The sequence below is a fragment of the Manis pentadactyla genome, chromosome 4, assembly GCF_030020395.1.
Source record: "Manis pentadactyla isolate mManPen7 chromosome 4, mManPen7.hap1, whole genome shotgun sequence".
Lineage (NCBI taxonomy): Eukaryota > Metazoa > Chordata > Mammalia > Pholidota > Manidae > Manis > Manis pentadactyla.
This window is the reverse complement of record NC_080022.1, coordinates 26,865,616-26,887,658: the sequence shown is the minus strand read 5'-3', so window position 1 is coordinate 26,887,658 and position 22,043 is coordinate 26,865,616. Positions and strand designations below refer to the sequence as shown.

General features: G+C 36.5%; 1 protein-coding gene across 8 annotated transcripts in view; it reads right to left on the bottom strand.

Annotated features, from left to right (window-relative positions):
• ZMYM4 (zinc finger MYM-type containing 4) overlaps window positions 1–22,043 on the bottom strand; it is a 190,647-nt gene that overhangs the window by 73,412 nt on the left and 95,192 nt on the right. For 7 of the 8 annotated variants that reach the window (XR_008996962.1, XM_057499994.1, XM_036911942.2 and 4 more), the window contains exon 2: window positions 14,775–14,820. The exons of the other annotated variant lie outside the window; for it this stretch is intronic. Coding sequence is in view for 3 of the 7 variants with exons in the window: in XM_057499994.1 (XP_057355977.1) it covers window positions 14,775–14,820 (46 nt within the window). In the remaining 4 variants the exon portion in view is untranslated. The remainder of the gene's footprint in view (window positions 1–14,774; window positions 14,821–22,043) is intronic. 8 annotated transcript variants of the gene reach the window in all.

The window sequence follows — 22,043 nt, the reverse complement described above, 5'->3', positions numbered from 1 at the left end:
TCACACACCTCAACAAACAAAAAGTGAACAATCCAATTAAAAAATGGGCAGAGGAGCTGAACAGACAAGTTCTTCAAAGAAGAAATTCAGATGGCCAACAGACACATGAAAAGATGCTCCACATCGCTTCTCATCAGAGAAATGCAAATTAAAACCACAATGAGATATCACCTCACACCAGTAAGGATGACTACCATCCAAAAGACAAACAACAACAAATGTTGGTGAGGTTGTGGAGAAATGGGAACCCTCCTACACTGATGTTGGGAATGTACATTAATTCAACCATTGTGGAAAGCAGTATGGAGGTTCCCCAAATGCTCAAAATAGAAATACCATTTGACCAAGGAATTCTACTCCGAGGAATTTATGCTAAGAATGAAGGATCCCACTTGGAAAAAGACATATGCACCCCAATGTTTATTGCAGCACTCTTTATAATAGCTAAGAAATGGATGCAACCTAAGTGTCCATCAGTAGATGAACGGATAAAGAAGATGTGGTACATACACACAATGGAGTATTACTCAGCCATAAGAAGAAAACAAATCCTACCATTTGCAACAACATGGATGGAGCTAGAGGGTATTATGCTCAGTGAAATAAGCCACGTGGAGAAAACAAGTATCAAATGATTTCACTCATATGTGGAGTATAAGAACAAAGAAAAAACTGAAGGAACAAAACATCAGCAGACACACAGAACCCAAGAATGGACTAACAGTTACCAAAGGGAAAGGGGCTGGGGAGGGTGGGTGGGAACGGAGAGATGAGGGGAAAAAGGGGCATTACGATTAGCACACATAACATGGTGGGGGGGCATGGGGAAGGCACTACAGCACAGAGAAGACAAGTAGTGAATCTATGGCATGTTACTACACTGATGGACAGTGCCTGAAATGGTGTTATGTGGTGGGGACTCAATAATAGGGGGAATCTTGTAAGCACAATGTTGCCTGTGTGATTTTAAATCAATGATACCAAAATAAATAAATAAGTAAGGTTAAAAAAATGAGCAAAGGTTTAAGCAGATGCTTTACAAAAGAACATTTAAGAAAGGCCAGTGTGTACACTGAAAAAATGTCTGACATCATTAGCTGGCAGGGAAATGCAAATCGGAGCCACATAGAGATCTCATTATTTTTTCCTCTTAAAAAACTCTAATTCAAAAGATACGGGACCACTTAAATGGAAAAATTCCGTGAAAAATATAACTTACCAAAACGGGCACAATATGAAACATAAAATATTAATAACCCTATTACCTATCTGAAAATTGAATTCATCTCTTACAGCATGACACCAAGAAGTCTCCAAAAATTCCAGACCGTTTCTCTAGAGAATTCTATAAAACATTTAATGAAGCTTTAACTCCAACTGTACACAAACTTCGTCACAAAAAAATCTTGACAAAATATCAGCAAATTCAAGGCAGAGCCAAGATTGTGGCATGAGTAGGACAGTGGGAATCTCCTCCCAAAAACATATATATTTTTGAAGATACAACAAATACAATTATCTGTAAAAGACCAGAAGATACAGGACAACAGCTAGACCACATCCACACCCGGGAGAACCCAGCGCCTCACGAAGGGGGTAAGATACAAACTCCGGCCCAGCGGGACCTGAGCGCCTCTCACCCCAGCTCCCAGTGGGAGGAGAGGAGTCGGAGCAGGGAGGGAGAGGTAGCCCAGAACTGCGAAATAGCCAGCCCTAGCCATCCACACCCAGGCGTGGGGTGCTGGATACTAGGGAAACAGGACAGTAAGACCTGTGAGTGGATCCCCATAGCCGGCACCCCTGGGACAAAGAAAAGCAAGGGCTTTTTGAAAGTCTTAAAGGGACACGGACATCAAAGGAAGGGTCCCAGGACACTTAGACCAGCAGCTTGGAATCACGGGGAACTCCAGGCACACTAACCCCCTGGGCAGCAGCTCTGAGACCCCTCACAGTGATAAACAGCACCCCCCCCGTCTGTTCCCACTCCGGCATCCCGGCATAGCAGAGTAGCAGCCTGAGGCTGGCCACACCCACAGCAAGGGAGCTTCCTCCACAGCGGCTGGGCAAGAAACAGATCCAGTCTACGCGCAATTGCCTAACACAAGCCGCTAGGGGTCACCGTTGTCCCAGTAAAGAAAGGTAAGGAGCAACTGGAAAAGGTCTTGGCTCTCCCAGCTCACAGACGAGTCAATAGCATACCACTGCATCTATCAGTATGAAAAGGCAAATAAATTTGATCCAGACCAGGCTAACCCAGACACCTTCCACATCCTCTCCTGAAAAGGAATCTGGGGAGGTAGATTTAACCAATCTTCCTGAAAAAGAATTCAAAACATAAGTCATAACCATGCTGATGGACTTGCAGAGAAATATGCAAGAACTAAGGAGAGAGAATACAGAAATTAAACAATCTCTGGAAGGACTTCAAAGCAGAATGGACGAGATGCAAGAGACCATTAAAGGACTAGAAAACAGAGAACAGGAACGCAGAGAAGCTGATGTAGAGAGAAATAAAAGGATCTCCAGGAATGAAAGAATATTATGAGAACTGTGTGACCAATCCAAAAGGAACAATATTCACATCATAAGAGTACCAAAAGAAGAAGAGAGAGAAAAAGTCTTTGAAGAAATAATTGCTGAAAACTTCCCCAAACTAGGGGAGGAAATGGCCTGTCAGACCACAGAAACACACAGAACTCCCAAGACAAGGGACGCAAGGAGGGCAACACCAAGACACGTAATAATTAAAATGGCAAAGATCAAAAACAAGGACAGAGTATTAAAGGCAGCCAGAGAGAAAAAAAAGGTCACCTACAAAGGAAAACCCATCTGGCTACCATCAGACTTCTCAACAGAAACCTTACAGGCCAGAAGAGAATGGCATGATATATTTAATGCAATGAAACAGAAGGGCCATGAACCAAGAATATTGTATCCAGCACGATTATCATTTAAATAACAAGGTGGGATTAAACAATTACCAGACAAGCAAAAGTTGAGGGAATTTGCCTCCCACAAACCACCTCTACAGGGTATCTTAGAGGGACTGCTCTAGATGGGAACACTCCTAAAAAGAGCACAGAACGAAACACCCAACATATGAAGATTGGAGGAGGAGGAATAAGAAGGGAGGGAAATAAAGAATCATCAGACAGTGTTTATAATAGCTCAGTAAGCGAGTTAAATTAGACAGTAAAGAAGCTAACTTAAACCTTTGGTAACCACAAACTTAAAGCCTGCAATGGCAATAAGTACATATCTTTCAGTAATCACCCTAAATTAATATGGACTGAATACACCAATCAAAAGACACAGAGCAATAGAATGGATAAAAAAGCAAGACCCATCTATATGCTCCTTACAAGAGACTCACCTCAAACCCAAAGACATGCACAGATTAAAAGTGAAGGGATGGAAAAACGTATTTCATGCAAACAACAGCGAGAAAAAAGCAGGTGTTGCAATACTAGTATCTGACAAAATAGACTTCAAAAAAAGAAAGTAACAAGAAATAAAGAAGGACATTACATAAAGGGCTCAGTCCAACAAGAGGATATAACCATTATAAATATATATGCACCCAACACAGGAGCACCAGCATATGTGAAACAAATACTAACAGAACTAAAGGGGGATATAGACTGCAATGCATTCATTTTGGGAGACATTAACAAACCACTCACTCCAAAGGACAGATCCACCAGACAGGAAATAAGTAAGGACACTGAGGCACTGAACCACACACTAGAACAGATGAACCTAAAAGACATCTATACAACTCTACATCCAAAAGCAACAGAATACACATTCTTCACAAGTGCACATGCAACATTCTCCAGAATAGACCACATACTAGGCCACAAAAAGAGCCTCAGTAAATTCAAAAATATTGAAATCCTACCAACGAACTTTTCAGACCACAAAGGTATAAAACTAGAAATTGTACAAAGAAAACAAAAAGGCTCACAAACACATGGAGGCTTAACAACATGCTCCTAAATAATCAATGGATCAGTGACCAAATTAAAATGGAGATCCAGCAATATATGGAAACAAATGACAACACCACCACAAGCCCCAACTACTGAGGAATGCAGCAAAAGCAGTCTTAAGAGGAAAATATATACCAATAAAGGCATATTTAAAGAAGGAAGAACAATGCCAAATGAATAGTGTAATGTCACAATTATCGAAATTGGAAAAAGAAGAACAAATGAGGCCTAAGGTCAGCAGAAGGAGGGACATAATAAAGATCAGAGAAGAAATAATTAAAATTGAGAAGAATAAAACAATAGAAAAAGCAATGAAACCAAGAGCTGGTTATTCGAGAGAATAAACAAAATAGATAAGCCTCTAGCCAGACTTATTAAGAGAAAAAGAGAATCAACACACATCAACAGAATCAGAAACAAAAAAGGAAAAATCACGACGGACCCCATAGAAATACAAAGAATTATTAGAGAATACTATGAAAACCTATATGCTAACAAGCTGGAAAGCCGAGGAGAAATGGACAACTTCCTAGAAAAATACAAACTTCCAAGACTGACCCAGAAAGAAACAGAAAATCTAAACAGACCAATTACCAGCAATGAAATTGAAGCGGTAACCAAAAAACTACCCAAGAACAAAACCCCCAGGCCAGACAGATTCACCTCGGAATTTTATCAGACATACAGAGAAGACATAATACCAATTCTTCTTTAAGTTTTCCAAAAAATAGAAGAGGCGGGAATACTCCCAAACTCATTCTATGAAGCCAACATCACCCTAATACCAAAACAAGGCAAAGATCCCACCAAAAAAGAAAACTACAGACCAATATCCCTGATGAATGTAGATGCAAAAATACTTAACAAAATATTAGCAAACCGAATTCAAAAATACATCAAAAGGATCATACACCATGACCAAGTGGGATTCGTCCCAGGGACGCAAGGATGGTACAACATTAGAAAATCCATCAACATCATCCACCACATCAACAAAAAGGACAAAAATCACATGATCATCGCCATAGATGCTGAAAAAGCATTCGACAAAATTCAACATCCATTCATGATAAAAACTCTCAACAAAATGGGTATACAGGTCAAGTACCTCAACATAATAAAGGCCATATATGATAAACCCACAGCCAACATCATACTCAACAGCGAGAAGCTGAAAGCTTTTCCTCTGAGATCGGGAACAAGACAGGGATGCCCACTCTCCCCACTGTTATTCAACGTAATACTGGAGGTCCTAGCCACAGCAATTAGACAAAACAAAAAATACAAGGAATCCAGATTGGTAAAAAAGAAGTTAAACTGTCACTATTTGCAGATGACATGATATTGTGCATAAAAAACCCTAAAGACTCCACTCCAAAACTACTAAAGCTAATATCGGAATTCAGCAAAGTTGCAAGATACAAAATTAACACACAGAAATCTGTGGCTTTCCTATACACTAACAATAAACTAATTGAAAGAGAAATCAGGAAGACAATTCCATTCACAATTGAATCAAAAAGAATAAAATACCTAGGAATAAACCTAACCAAGGGAGTGAAAGACCTATACCCTGAAAACTATAAGACACTCTTAAGAGAAATTAAAGAGGTCACTAACAAATGGAAACTCATCCCATGCTCTTGGCTAGGAAGAATTAATATCGTCAAAATGGCCACCCTGCCCAAAGCAATATACAGATTCGATGCAATCCATATCAAATTACCAACAGATTTCTTCAATGAAGAGGAACAAATAGTTCAAAAATTCATATGGAAACACCAAAGACCCCGAGTAGCTAAAGCAATCCTGAGAAGGAAGAATAAAGTGGGGGGGGATCTCACTCCCCAACTTCAAGCTGTATTATAAAGCCATAGTAATCAAGACAATTTGGTACTGGCACAAGAACAGAGCCACAGACCAATGGAACAGAATAGAGACTCCAAACATTAACCCAAACATATATGGTCAACTAATATTCAATAAAGGGGCCATGGACATACAATGGGGAAATGACAGTCTCTTCAACAGATGGTGTTGGCAAAACTGGACAGCCACATGTAAGAGAATGAAACTGGATCACTGTCTAACCCCATACACAAAAGTAAATTTGAAATGGATCAAAGACTTGAATGTAAGTCATGAAAGCATAAAACTCTTAGAAAAAAACATAGGCAAAAATCTCTTAGACATAAACATGAGTGACCTCTTCTTGAACATATCTCCCCGGGCAAGGGAAACAAATGCAGAAATGAACAAATGGACTATATCAAGCTGAAAAGCTCCTGTACAGCAAAGGACACCATCAATAGAACAAAAAGGTAGCCAACAGTATGGGAGAATATACTCGAAAATGACAGATCCGATAAAGGGTTGACATCCAAAATATATAAAGAGCTCACACACCTCAACAAACAAAAAGCAAATAATCGAATTAAAAAATGGGCAGAGGAGCTAAATAGACAGTTCTCTGAAGAAGAAATTCAGATGGCCAACAGACACATGATAAGATGGCTCCACATCGCTTGTCATCAGAGAAATGCAAATTAAAACCACAATGAGATATCATCTCACAATGGTAAGGATGGCTACCATCCAAAAGACAAACAACAACAAATGTTGGCGAGGTTGTGGAGAAAGAGGAACCCTCCTACACTGCTGGTGGGAATGCAAATTAGTTCAACCATTGTGGAAAGCAGTATGGAGGTTCCTCAAAATGCTCAAAATAGAAATACCATTTCACCCAGGAATTCCACTTCTAGGAATTTACCCTAAGAATGCAGCACTCCAGTTTGAAAAAGACAGATGCATCCCTACGTTTATCACTGCACTATTTACAATAGCCAAGAAATGGAAGCAACCTAAGTGTCCATCAGTAGATGAATGGATAAAGAAGAAGTGGTACATATACACAATGGAATATTACTCAGCTATAAGAAAAAAACAGATCCTACCATTTGCAACAACATGGATGGAGCTAGAGGGTATTATGCTCAGTGAAATAAGCCAGGTGGAGAAAGACAAGTACCAAATGATTTCACTCATATGTGGAGTATAAGAACAAAGGAAAACTGTAGGAATAAAACAGCAGCAGAAGCACAGAACCCAAGAATGGACTAACAGTTACCAAAGGGAAAGGGACTGTGGAGGATGGGTGGGAAGGTAGGGATAAGGGTGGGTAAAAAGGGGTGTTATGATTAGCATGTATAGTGTGGGGGGCATGGCAAGGGCTGTGCAACACAGAGAAGACAAGTAGTGATTTTATAGCATCTTACTACGCTGAAGGACAGTGACTGTGAAGGGGTATGTGGGGGGTACTTGGTGAAGGGGGGAGCCTAGTAAACATAATGTCTTTCATGTAATTGTAGATCAATGATACCAAAATCAAAAAAATAAATAAATAATAAAATATCAGCAAATTGAAAACAGCAATATATAAATACTAATATTCCCCAGCCATTCCTCAAGGGAAATCAGAGTATTTTTTTTTTTTAAGTAATAAAGCCTAACCGTAGGTGACAGAAACAAGAAAACAATCAGGCCTAAATAACAAAATATGAAAACTACTTAACAGAAGTAAGTCAAAAGTGGTAACTACCTTATCATTTAATGTAATCCCACAAGTTTTAGCAAAAATAAATTATATATTTTGAGCAGTCACTGGGAAAAAGAAATAAAACACATTTAGTTGGGTATGGTTTAATGTCTGGATAACTAAACTCAAATTTTAAAAGGCTATTAAATTTGATAAGGGAATTGAGTCAGATAGCTTGATTATTCTTGCAGTAAGAACATAAAAATTTAAAAAATACTCAATGTGCAAAGATGACAAGACATTTAAGAACAAATGACAGAAGAAAAGCATAATACATACTACTAGAAAACTATAAATTTAAGTAAATGGTACACAGCAAGCTCTATATTAGATGTAGTCTGTTTCAGAATAGAAAAATGTAATAATAAAAATACTGAATATTTTAAAAGTAATATATAAATTTATGCATTTCCAATTGGAATTCCAACAGAAAATTTCTGGGAATTGAATAAAATCATACTAAAATTTAGTGGAAGGACAGCTTGGTAAAGTTTTAAAACAACAGAAAATAAAACTAAGACTGTGGTTTGACATAGAAATTAATGTTTATACCCCATAGCCAGTAAATACACAGTACTAAAATATTTCTTATAATAATATATATAATAAACAATCATTTCGGTATAAAAATAAATATTTAGTATTCATTATTAACATATAAATACAAGCATATTAATATAATAGAAATTCCCAGTCTTGGTAGTCCCTATTCAGTTTAGTGATGAAAACATCAAATATTTAGATGACAATATGAATTTTTTAACATATGGTAGCATAATCAGCTATTCGTCCAAAAAAAAAGTGTACCCTAATTTTACCCTACAGTCAAAAATTTTAAATAAGACTTACATGCCAAATATAAAGGGCTTACAAGATAATCCTTCATGAAGCAGACTGTAAAATTTTATTTAAAGGCATTAAAGATCTAAGTAAGTGTAAAGATACCAAGTTCATGGATAGGAAGACTCAATATCATATACAATCTGATACACTCCCAGCTGATCTATACACTTAAGACAATTCCAATCAAATTCCCAACAAGGTTTTGTTGTTATTTGATTTTGTTTTCTTAGGCACTTGGCAAGATACTTCTAGATCGAACAGTGGCAAGAAAAGGCAAAACATTCCTAAAGAACAACTTTCAGGAATGTGAATCATCACATTATTAAGCCTTATTATATAACTAAATTAACGAAAACAGTATATAGTACTAGCACAGGCATAAACAAACAGTCAATGGAACATTAACCAAATGTGGAACAAAGCCCACATATAAACATTATAGAGTAGTTTTATAGATCACTGGGTAAAGGAAATCATATTTGATAAATGGTGGGTCAATCTTTTAGCATTATAAAAGAAATAAAATTAGTTCCCTAACACAAGTCATATAAAAAACTAATTCTAGGATAATCCAAGAGTTACAAGTCAAAGGTAAAACTAAGGAATTAGAAAACAATATAAAAGGGCTTTCTGACTGCAGCATAAAAATTATTTTCCTACATGAAAAAAAAAATGCAAACCATAAAGGAAAGACTGACATATTTATTATCATTTAAAAACATTAAAATTAATTTCTACTTAAGCAAAGACTTTATGTAAAGACAATTCATGAATTAGGAGGTTATTTGCTTTATCTGTAAGTAAAAAAATTTATTCTTTAAAATATTCAGAGAACTCATAAAATTCACTTGCCAATAGCAAGTGGGCAACAAATTTGATATTCAACAGGCATTTTGCAAAAGATGAATCAGAAATGACCAATAAACAAGAAAACATGTTCAACTAAATTATTAACCAGAGAAATGCAAATTTCTTTAAATATGAATTTCCTGTTTTACTTACTATACTGAAAACTTTTTTAAATCTGATAATAATTAAGTGTTGGCCAGATACACAGTGACAAAAACTTTAACCAATGGTAGATGTGTGAATGGATAAAACTACTTTGCAAAGTAAGTTTTGCATTTCTAGTGAAGTTGAGAATGTACATACCCTAGGCCTGAGCAACTACCTTCCCATACATACCCTGGAACAGGACAGTAAACTACGCCTGCATGCCAAATCCAAAAGCCACCTATTGTTTTTGTATAACCCATGAACTAAAAGGTTTTCACACTTTAAATGGTAGCTAAAACAATCAAAATGAAAATATTTCCTGACATGAAAATTATGTTAAGTTCAAAATTCAGTGTACATAAAGTTTTACTGGAAACAATCACTTTGATTCCTTAATGAACTGTATATGGCTGTTTTCATGCTACAACAGCAAGAATTTTAGTTGCTGCCACAAAGGTAGTATGATCTATAAGGCCTAAAGTATTTACTATCTGGCCCTTCAGAGAAAAAGTCTGCCAATCCCCTGCGCGAAAGTAATAGATTTTAAACTTGTTTTTGACAGAAACCACCAGAACAGATTTTACACCAAATTTCATACATAGCACTTTACTATATGTATCATAAAACATACACAAGAATGTTCATAGAGGAAAGACTTGTAATAGGAAAACTAGAAGCATCAAGAAGCATATACACAGTAGAACACACTTTTAAATTGTGATGTATTTTAGACATAAGACCTAAACCTATAAAACTGCTAGAAGAAAACATTAGGGTAAAGCTTCATGACACTGGATTTGGCAATGATTTCTTGGATATGACACTGAAAGCACAGGAAACAAAAAATTAAATAAACAAATAGGACTTCATCACATTTTTAAAACAAGTGCACATCAAAAGGAACTATCAACAGAGCAAAAAGGCAATGTATGGAATGGGAGACAATATCTAATATCTACATATCATGCATCTGATAGTCCAGATATTCTGGGTTAATATCCATAATATATAAGGAACTGCAAATCAACAACTACAAAAAACAACCAATCCAAAACTGGGCAAAGGACTTAAATAGGTATTTTTCTAAAGAAGATATACAACAGCCAACAAGCATATGAAAAATGCCCAACATCACATATCATTAGAGAAATGCAAATGTATCAAACTCATATCCATTAGGATGGCTTATTATCAAAAGCACAGAAAATAACAACTGTTGGTAAGAATGTGGAGAACCTCAAACAATTCCACACTGCTGATGCAAATGTCAAATGTTGCAACCACTACTGAAAACAGTAGAGCAGTTCCTCAAAAAATTGAATATAGTATTTCTACCTGAGCCAGAATTCCAATTATGGGCATATATCCAAGACAAATGGAAGTAGGATCTTGAAGAGCTATTTGAACACCCATATTCATTGCAGCATTATTTATAACAGCCAGGAGGTGGAAGCAATCTAAATGCCTAACAATAGATAAACAAAATGAGGCTTAGCCATAAAATGGAATATTATTCAACCTTAAGAAGGAAGGACATTTGTTACATGACATATGTTACAACATGGATGATCCTTAAAGGAGGAAGGGAATCATTGTTCAGAGGATATAGAAATTTCAGTTTTGCAAGATGAAAAAGTTCTAGAGACCTGTTGTACAACAATGTGAATACATTCAACTGGACATTTTTAAATGATTAAAATGGCATATGAATAAATTAAAATTATAATTTATTTATATAATGAGTAGTAATTCATTGCATAAGTCATGAATGAATGAGAGCTACATGATCAGTACAGTCAATGTCAAATCTCAGGAACATGTAAGAAAAAAAGAAATGGTAAGAGTATGACTCACAAACAATATTAAGTTCATAAAGAAGCAGAACTAAACAATATATTAATATAAATGCAGTAAAAACTACAAATAAAATCAAGGAAATAAGCAAAATTCAGAATAATGACTATTTGAAAGAGAACAAATGGGACTGAGAAAATGATATTAAAGGTGGACAGGGACAATCACTGGCATTAAAGTCAATTATAAATGTACTTTTTTTTAAACAGGGTAGTAAAGCCAAGGTTTATTACTTTTTAAAATATATCTCACATGTTATATATTTTTGGGTTTATTTAATACTTTAGGAAAAGGGTTTTCTAACTGTCCCAAGAAATTAGGATAGTGTGTAATTAAGGGATAAGGAAAACTTTTTTGAAGAAGACTGAAAATAGTGATGTTAAAAAAGATCAAATTTTTGTATGTTAAAAAATGTTTGTTCAGCAACATGGATGGAGCTAGAGGGTATTATGCTCAGTGAAATAAGCCAGGCGGAGAAAGACAATGATTTCACTCATATGTGGAGTATAAGAACAAAGGAAAACTGAAGGAACAAAACAGCAGCAGAATCACAGAACCCAAGAACGGACTAACAGTTACCAAAGGGAAAGGGACTGGGGAGGATAAGTGGGAAGGGAGGGATAAGGGTGGGGAAAAAAGGGGGCATTACGATTACAATTAGCATGTATAGTGTGGGGGAGGCACGGGGAGGGCTATGCAACACAGAGAAGACAAGTAGTGATTTTACAGCATCTTACTACGCTGATGGACAGTGACTGTGAAGGGGTATGTGGGGGGGACTTGGTGAAGGGGGGAGTCTAGTAAACATAATGTCCTTCATGTAACTGTAGATTAATGATACCAAAATAAAATAAATAAAAATAAATAAATTAAATGTTTCTTCAGGAAAAGTTTACACAAAAATCCCCTACTCCATCATCAAAATAACTTTAGGTCATGTAGTTTAAAAGTTAAATTTTCCAAATGAACAAGTGATTGTTCATCTTTTTAAATGTATACCTGAATCTTCCTTCAGATTTATCCTTTACCATACTTACTATGACTCACTTTACAACTATTATAATATAAAACAAGTGTCCAACGTGGCATGAAAAAACTTTAAGAAATGGGCAAAGGATATTCATTTATTTAACAAATATTTATGACTAAACAAGACAGAGGAGCCAGTCCAAATGTTAAACTTATTCAAAGCGGCTGAAGTTTAATTTCAATAGGTGTTAAGAAAATTCAAATTAAATTGACATTTTTGCAACCATCAGATCGCAAACATGAAATAGAGCTATAATATACACTAACTAAGGGTAGGAGGAGGTGTTCCTACACACTTCTGGTAGACATGTGAGGCACTGAAGCTTTTTTGGAAAACAGCTAGCAATACTTATTAAAATTACACTTACCCTCTACCTCACAAACCCCATTCTTTGTAATCTATCCACAAATATAAAACCACAATATATACAGACATATATTAAAGGATTTTTAACACATCAATTTATCATGGCACAAAAACTAAAACAGTATGAATGCCTAAAAAGAAGGCCAAAGATGACTTGTACCATCTAAATCATGGAATTACAGCAGAAGCATTGGCACTATCCCAGTGAGGTGGAGGGAAATCATGAAGTACTCTTGAAAGAAACAAGTTAGGTGGAGAAAAGTATGTATATGATGATCCTACTTGTTAAATAAGCAGAAGTAAAAACCCTCAAAATTCTTACTTATGTATACCTATATACATTTGTGTATATAATGAGCTGTATATAATGAGCTTATGAACATTGGGGAAAAACATGGAAAGACACCTACAAAGCTGCTGACAGGTTTTGAGGGGAGATAAGGACAATGATATAGGAAGAGGTTAAACCAAAAAGTTACTCTTGAAAAATCATGTATGAGCAAATTCATGTACTTTGTGTTTATGTATTACATGAAGTGGTTAAATGTGGATCCAAATAGACCTTTAAGATGAAGTTTTTTTCAAAAGCTGTTATCATCTGGTTTATAATAAATCATCAAGGTTTTAGAATGAAAATTCTGCGACAGCAGATTCTTTTTCCAAATATGGCTGCAATATTACCTCCCATCTACATGGTTTTGTACAGTGTGACCGTGACCTTTCTCCTATAAAAAAGTGACGTCTACATCTTCCCCTGAATCTGAGCAGGCTTGTGACTTTCTTGTAGCCAAAAGAATGTAATAAAGTGATACTGTGTAATTTTTTGAAGCTAGGTCAGAAAAGATGCAGCTTCTGCCTTCTGAACTGTTCTTGCTTGCAGCCCTGAGCATCTCTGAAAGAAGGCCATGTACCCTCACAACACCATACTATGAGAAAGACAAGGCAATAGCGAGACCATGTATAAGTGCTCAAGTCACCAGTCCCAGTCTTTGAGTCATCATAGCCCACACTAGACATAAATGAATGAACTTCCAGATTATTCCATCACTTCCTGATGATTCAGAGAGGTAGTTACCTCTCAATAGGCAAACTACAAAAGCTGTTATCACTCAAATACTAACAAACTAATTCCAAAAAGAAAGGCTGTACTCAGATCCTACTGGTGGAAGTAAACTCAAAACAAAGAAATGCACATTCCCCATGACTGAGAAATTCTAGATGACAAAATTTTTCCCTCATAATAAACAAGTACACAAACATCCTTTGATGATTCATAAATTCTATTTTTAAAATTTACCCTACGGAAACACTTCAACAGACAAAAATAAGTATAAGAATACACACTCACTATAGTTTGTAATAATGAAAAATTGAAAATAACATTCACATGTATAAAAGAGGAAGTTGGTTAAATTACAGCACAGCCATATAATAAAATACTGAGTACCTATTAAAAAGGGGGCAATATGTAAAAATGAACTGACATAGAAAAACGTCATCATTTGAATGACAACAGCACAAACAGTATTCATATGATCTCTACATTCATACATAAATCCCCACCCACCATATATTGATATTTATTTAATAGAAAAAAGTCTGGAAAGATATATATTAAACTTTTTAAGCTGGTTATCTTTGGAGAATGGTAAAGACAAAGGCTTTATTCCCTGTCTTATCCATTTTTGTATAGTAAAATCGAATGTATTACTTTTATAAGCATGAAAAAAAAAGTTTTTTGGTTTTTTTTTCTGTGAACATCATGTAACATAGAAGAATATAAAATTAAAAGACCCTGTAATTAAACACAGTAGAAACCTTCATTGGGTAAGTACTCCTACATGATTCACACATACACAAACCAGTTATATTTCAACATTTAGTAACTAAAAATAAAATACTTTAAAAAATTATTACAAGTCAGATTAACTTGCTGAATATATTAACAAGGTCTAATATGATCTGAACTCTATCAAATTATATAACATTAATCAGTCCTAACTAAACTGGAGAGCTATTTTTACACATAAATGCCCTATCTATATCTGTATTTAATATGTATCTAAAGACAGGATTTTTTTTCTAAAATGGTACTTACAGTTCTCTACAATTTCATCAAAAACTGCACCAGTTTTCTGCTCAAACTGAAAAAGCAAAAAAGGAAAAAGAAAAGTAGCATTATTGTCATAGTCTTTTACCTTAGTTTTTGTTATCCCTCCTCACTCCCCAAGAGCTGTAATTTTCAAACCAAAGTATACAAATACACAACATAAACAAAAACATTGCCAAAGAGAATCAAATATAACTGGGATGAACAAAATAAATTCTCAGGCGAAAGCCCCCAAACCAAATATGAAAAGAAAAACACATGCCCTTAGTATAAGAAAAGAATTTAAAACCTCACTTGTCACAAAATAGAGATATATACATATTTGTAATAATAATAAACAGCAAACACTTAGTGAGGACTTACTATACTTACTGAGAACTATGTAAAACTTCTTACAAAACTGAAGAGAAAAATCACCTGCAACAGGTTTTGCTCTTAAGCTAAAGCCAGAAATCTATTGCTCTTTAAATGAAAGTTAGCCATAGGGAGAGGATTCAAGATGGTGGCATGAGAGGTGAGATAAGATGCCACCTCCTACAACTACATATGATATAAAAAATATAATTAATACAAGTAATCTTGAAAGAGCAACAGAAAAGAAGGCTGCATTAGACCACATACACCTAAAGAAAAGAATAGACCTCACAGAACACGATACATACCAAAGTCGTGACCCAGCAGGGACCCAACACCTTTCCCCACAGCAGCTCACTGGTGGGAGGAACAGAAACGGAGTGAGGAGGGGGTGGAGGCCGGGGACTGCTTAACACATAGCTCTGGATATCTGCACTGAGAGCACAAACCTACATTGCATGGTGCTCTTGTGATTAGGGGGAGTGGAAACCTAAGACAGGCAGAATACCTGGAGAGACTAATATTCCAGCTACGTGTGCAAAAACAAGATCCAGATCCAGCTGCTACAGGACAAAAGATAGGCGGGCAGTCTTTGAGAGAATTCCTAACAGCGAGAGGGCAGGTAAAAGGGCAAGGACTGCACAAAGCTTACTGCTCAGGAGAAAGGAGAGAGAGACAAATTTGTCCAGGTGCACTCTGCCCAGCAGGTTGGGAACTTTCAGGATCTTCAGGCGCTCCAGGCCACTGGCTGGCTACACAGCTCCAAGGTGCCCCGCGCCCCCTTCATGACACTCAGCCTGCTGCACCTTCCTCCTGGACAACCTGCACCTGGCTCACAAACCAGAAAACTCTGCCCTGGTGTCAGGCTAGCCAGAGGGAAGCCCCACCTACAGAAGCTACAAACGCAAAGCATAGAGGCTTATACCTGTGTGTCCGGCCCACTGGTTCTGGCAGTGAAGACAGGCATAGCAGCCAGGAAGCAGGAAACAGCTCTTTCCTGCCCTCCAGGCACCAACACTGCACCCCTGCGTCCCGATACTGCTCCAGGGACTGAGCAGCTCCGCAGAATGGAGCTTTTGGGCACAAGAGGGGGCCATATACAAATATGAAACGTCACATCAAAGGAACCTGGTTCAAAGCAAAATCCTATATACACTAGAAAAAGTCAAATGAAACCAATCTCATGAATCTTCCAGAAAGAGATTTCAAAATAAAAATCATAAACATGTGCACGGAGCTACAGAAAAACATTCAAGAACTCAGGAATGACCTCCGGTCAGAGATCCAATCACTATGGAACACACTAACAGAAATGAAACATACAATGGAAGATTTTAAAAGAAGATTAGATATGGTGAAGGAGACAATAAATGAAATAGAAATTACAGAAGAGGAATACAAAGAAACTGAGGCACAGAGAGAAAAAAGAATTTTTAGGAATTAAAGAATACTGAGAGAACTGTGTGACCAATCTGAACGGAACAATATTTGTATTACAGGGGTACCAAAGAAGAAGTGAGAGAAAAAGGGATAGAAGGTGTCTTTGAAGGGTAATTGCTGAAAACTTCCCCAATCTGTGGAAGGAGGTAGTCTCTCAGGCAAAGGAGGTGCACAGATCTCCCAACACAAGGGACCAAGGAGGACAACACCAAGACATATAATAATTAAAATGTTAATGACAAGGACAGAGTATTAAAAGCAGCCACCGAGATAAATAAGATCACATACAAAGGAAAGCCCATCAGGCTATCATCAGACTTCTCAGCAGAAACCGTAGTAGAAGCCAGAAGGGAGTGGCATCACATATTTAATGCAATGAAGTAGAAGGGCCTCGAACCAAAAATACTTTATCCGGCAAGATTATCATTTAAATAAGGAGGGATTAAACAATTTCCAAAAAAGCTAAAGCTGAGAGAATTTACCTCCCACAAACCATCTCTACAGTGTATTTTGAAGGGACTACTATAGATGGAAGTGTTCCTAAGTTTTAATAGCTGTCAACAAAGGTAATAAAACCACAGTAAAGAAAGTAGAGCAGTTAATTAACTAAGAAAATGCAAAATTAAATCAACTATCTCGAAAGACAGTCAAGGGATAGACAAAGAATACAGAATATAATAATTCTGTATAATATAATACAGAACTATAATAAAGAATACAGAATATAATAAGTTCCCAACCTGCAGGGCAGAGTGCACCCGGAGGAGGAAGAAAAAAGAACCTTTAGATTATGTTTGTAATAGCATACTAAGTGAGTTAAGTTAGACTCATAGACAGTAAGGAAGTTACCTGTGAACTTTTGATAACCATGAATCTAAAGCCTGCAATGCCAATAAGTACATAACTATCTATAATCACTCTAAATGTAAATGGTCTGAATGCATCAATCAAAAGATAGAGTCAGTGTATGGATAAAAAACAAGACCCATCTATATGCTGCCTACAAGAGACTCACTTTAAAACCAAAGACATACACAGACTAACAGTAAAGGAATGGAAAAAGATATTTCATGCAACTAATAGGGAAAAAAAAACAGGAGTTGCAGTACTTGTATCAGACAAAACAGACTTTAAAACAAAGAAAGTCACAAGAGACAAAGAAGAGATTACATAATGATAAAAGGGTCAACTCACCAAGATATAACCATTATAAATTATCTGAGCACCAACATATGTAAAACAAATACTAACAGAATTAAAGGAGGAAATAGAATGCAATGCATTCATTCTAGGAGAATTAAACACTTCACTCACTCCAAAGGACACATTAATCAGACAGAAAATAAGTAAGGAGACAGAGGCACTGAATAACACATTAGATGGACCTAACAGACATCTACAGGACTCTACACCCAAAAGCAGCAGAATACACATTCTTCTCAAGTGCACATGGAACACTATCAAGAATAGATCATATACTAGGCCACAAAAAGAGCCTGGGTAAATTCAAACAGATTGAAATTTTACCAACCAGCTTCTCAGACCACAAAGCAATGAAAGTAGAAATAAATTACACAAAGGAAACAAAAAATCCCACAAACACAAGGAGGTTTCACAACATTCATGTAAATACCCAATGGATCAATGATCAAATAAAAACAGAGGTCATCAAATATATGGAAACAAATGACAACAATAATTCAACAACACAAAATCTTTGGGAGGCAGCAAAGGCCATGCTAAGAGGGAAGTATATTGCAATACAGGCCTACCTTAGGAAAGAAGAACAATACCATATTAACAGTCTAAACTCACAAACAGTGAAACTAGAAAAAGAAGAACAAATGAGGCCCAAAGTCAGTAGGAGGGACATAATAAAGATTAGAGCAGAAATAAATCAAATCAAGAAGAATAAAACAATAAAAGAATCACTGTAACCAGGAGCTGCTTCTTCAAGAAAATCTACAAAATAAATAAACCAATAGCCAGACTTATCAAGAAGAAAAGAGAGTGTACACACATAAAAAGAATTAGCAATGAGAAATCACTACAGACACCACAGATATACAAAGAATTATTAGAGAATACTATGAAAAATTACATGCTAACAAACTGGATAACCTAGAAGAAATGGACAACTTTGTAGAAAAATACAACGTTCCAAGGCTGACAGAGACAGAAACAGAAAATCTGAACAGACTAATCACCAGCAACGAAATTGAATTGGTAATTTAAAAACTACCCAAGAACAAAACTACCTGGACCAGATGGCTTCACTGCTGAATTTTATCAAACATTTAGTGAAGACCTAATACCCATCCTCCTTAAAGTTTTCCAAAAAGTAGTAGAAGTATCTGTAATGAGCTACGTAGTGGGGTCTTGACAATGGGGGGGTGTCTGGTAACTATAATGTTGCTCATGTAAATTGCACATTAATGATATCAACAAAAAAAAGTAGAAGAAGAGGGAATACTTCCAAACTCATTCTATGAGGTCAGCATCACTCTAATACAAAAAACCAGGCAAAGACACCACAAAAAAAACTACAGACTACTATCCTTGATTAACAAAGATGCAAAAATACTCCACTAAATATTAGCAAACAGAATTCAAAAATACATCAAGAGTATCATACACAATGATCAAGAGGGATTCATCTCAGGGATGCAAGAATGGTACAATATTCGAAAATCCATCAACATTATCCACCACATAAACAAAAAGGACAAAAACCACATGATCATCACCATAGACGCTGAAAAAGTATTCGACAAAATTCAACATCCATTCATGATAAAAACTCTCAACAAAATGGGTATACAGGGCAAGTACCTCAACATAATGAAGGCCATATATGATAAACCCACAGCCAACATTATACTTAACAGCGAGAAGCTGAAAGCTTTTCCTCTAAGATCGGGAACAAGACAGGGATGCCCACTCTCCCCACTGTTATTCAATATAGTACGGGAGGTCCTAGCCATGGCAATCAGACAAAACAAAGAAATACAAGGCATCCAGACTGGCAAAGAAGAAGTCAAACTGTCACTATTTGAAGATGACATGATATTGTACATAAAAAAACCCTAAAGACTCCATTCCAAAACTGCTAGAACTAATATCTGAATTCAGCAAAGTTGCAGGATACAAAATTAATACACAGAAATTTGTTGCTTTCCTATACACTAACAATGAATTAACAGAAAGAGAAATCAGGAAAGCAATTCCATTCACAATTGCATCAAAAAGAATAAAATACATAGGAATAAACCTAACCAAGGAAGTGAAAGACCTATACCCTGAAAACAAGACACTCTTAAGAGAAATTAAAGAAGACACTAACAAATGGAAACTCAACCCATGCTCTTGGCTAGGAAGAATTAATATTGTCAAAATGGCCATCCTGCCTAAAGCAATCTACAGATTCAATGCAATGCCTATCAAAATACCAACAACATTCTTCAACGAACTGGAACAAATAGTTTTAAAATTCATATGGAACCACAATAGACCCCAAATAGCCAAAGTAATCCTAAGAAGAATAAAGCAGGGGGCATCTCGTTTCCCAACTTCAAGCTGTACTACAAAGCCACAGTAATCAAGACAATTTGGTACTGGCACAACAATAGAGTGACAGAGCAGTGCAACAAAATAGAGACTCCAGACATTAACCCAAACATATATGGTCAATTAATATATGATAAAGGAGCGATGGACATACAATGGGGAAATGACAGCCTCTTCAACAGCTCGTGCTGTCAAAACTGGACAGCTACATGTAAGAAAATGAAACTGGATCATTGTCTAACCCCATACACAAAAGTAAATTTGAAATGGATCAAAGACCTGAATGTAAGTCATGAAACCATAAAACTCTTAGAGGAAAACATAGGCAGAAATCTCTTGGACATAAACATGAGTGACTTCTTCATGAACATATCTCCCCGGGCAAGGGAAACAAAATAAAAAATGAACAAGTGGGACTATATCAAGCTGAAGAGCTTCTGTACAGCAAAGGACACAACCAAGAGAACAAAAAGGCATCCTACAGCATAGGAGAATATATTCATAAAAGACAGATCCGATAAAGGGTTGACATCCAAAATATACAAAGAGCTCACACACCTCAACAAACAAAAGGCAAATAATCCAATTAAAATATGGTCAGAGGAGCTGAACAGACACTTCTCCAAAAAAGAAATTGAGATGGCCGACAGGCACATGAAAAGATGCTCCACATCGCTAATCATCAGAGAAATGCAAATTAAAACCACAATGAGATATCACCTCACACCACCATCCAAAAGACAAACAACAACAAATGTTGGTGAGGTTGTGGAGAAACAGGAACCCTCCTACACTGCTGCTGGAAATGTAAACTAGTTCAACCATTGTGGAAAGCAGTATGGAGGTTCCTCAAAAAGCTCAAAATAGAAATACAATTTGACCCAGGAATTCCACTTCTAGGAATTTACTCTAAGAATGCAGCAACCCAGTTTGAAAACGACAGATGCACCCCTATGTTTATCACAGCACTATTTACAATAGCCAAGAAATGGAAGCAACCTAAGTGTCCATCAGTAGATGAATGGATAAAGAAGATGTAGTACATATACACAATGGATTGTTATTCAGCCATAAGAAGAAAACAAATCCTACCATTTGCAACAACATGGAAGGAGCTGGAGGGTATTATGCTCAGTGAAATAAGCCAGGTGGAGAAAGACAAATTCCAGATGATTTCACTTATATGTGGAGTATAAGAACAAAGAAAAAACTGACAGAACAAAACAGCAGCAGAATCACAGAACCCAAGAATGGACTAACAGTTACCAAACGGAAAGGGATTGGGGAGGATGGGTGGGAAGGGAGGGATGGGGGGGGAAGGGGGCATTACAAATAGCATGTATATTGTCGGGGGGAAAGGGGAGGGCTGTGCAGCACAGAGAAGACAAGTAGTGATTCTACAGCATCTTACTACGCTGATGGACAGTGACTGTAATGGGGTTTGGGGGGGTTCTTGGTGATGGGGGGAGTCTAGTAAACATAATGTTCCTCATGTAATTGTAGATCAATGATACCAAAATTAAAAAAAGAAACAAACCAAAAGTCGAATACTTAGAAAAGATATTTTATATGACAACACAGAAGACTGAACCCGTAGGTCTAACAAGATTTCAAAGGGATCCCCAAGGATGGAACAATGGAGAGGTAAAGCAATAGAAGAAAATTTCCCTGAACTAAAAATATGAATACTTGAGATTGAATGAGCCCACCAAATATCAACAAGGACATGAAAAAAGGATACATGCTGGTGAAATCAGAATTCCAAAAGAAAACAAGCAGTAGACTCAGAGACACTGAGAGGTGACTGTTGGTTACCATAGGGAAGGGTGGGGTGCATGAGGGTAATAAAGAGGCATAAAAATCTCAATCATAATAGAAAATGGTCATGGAGATGGA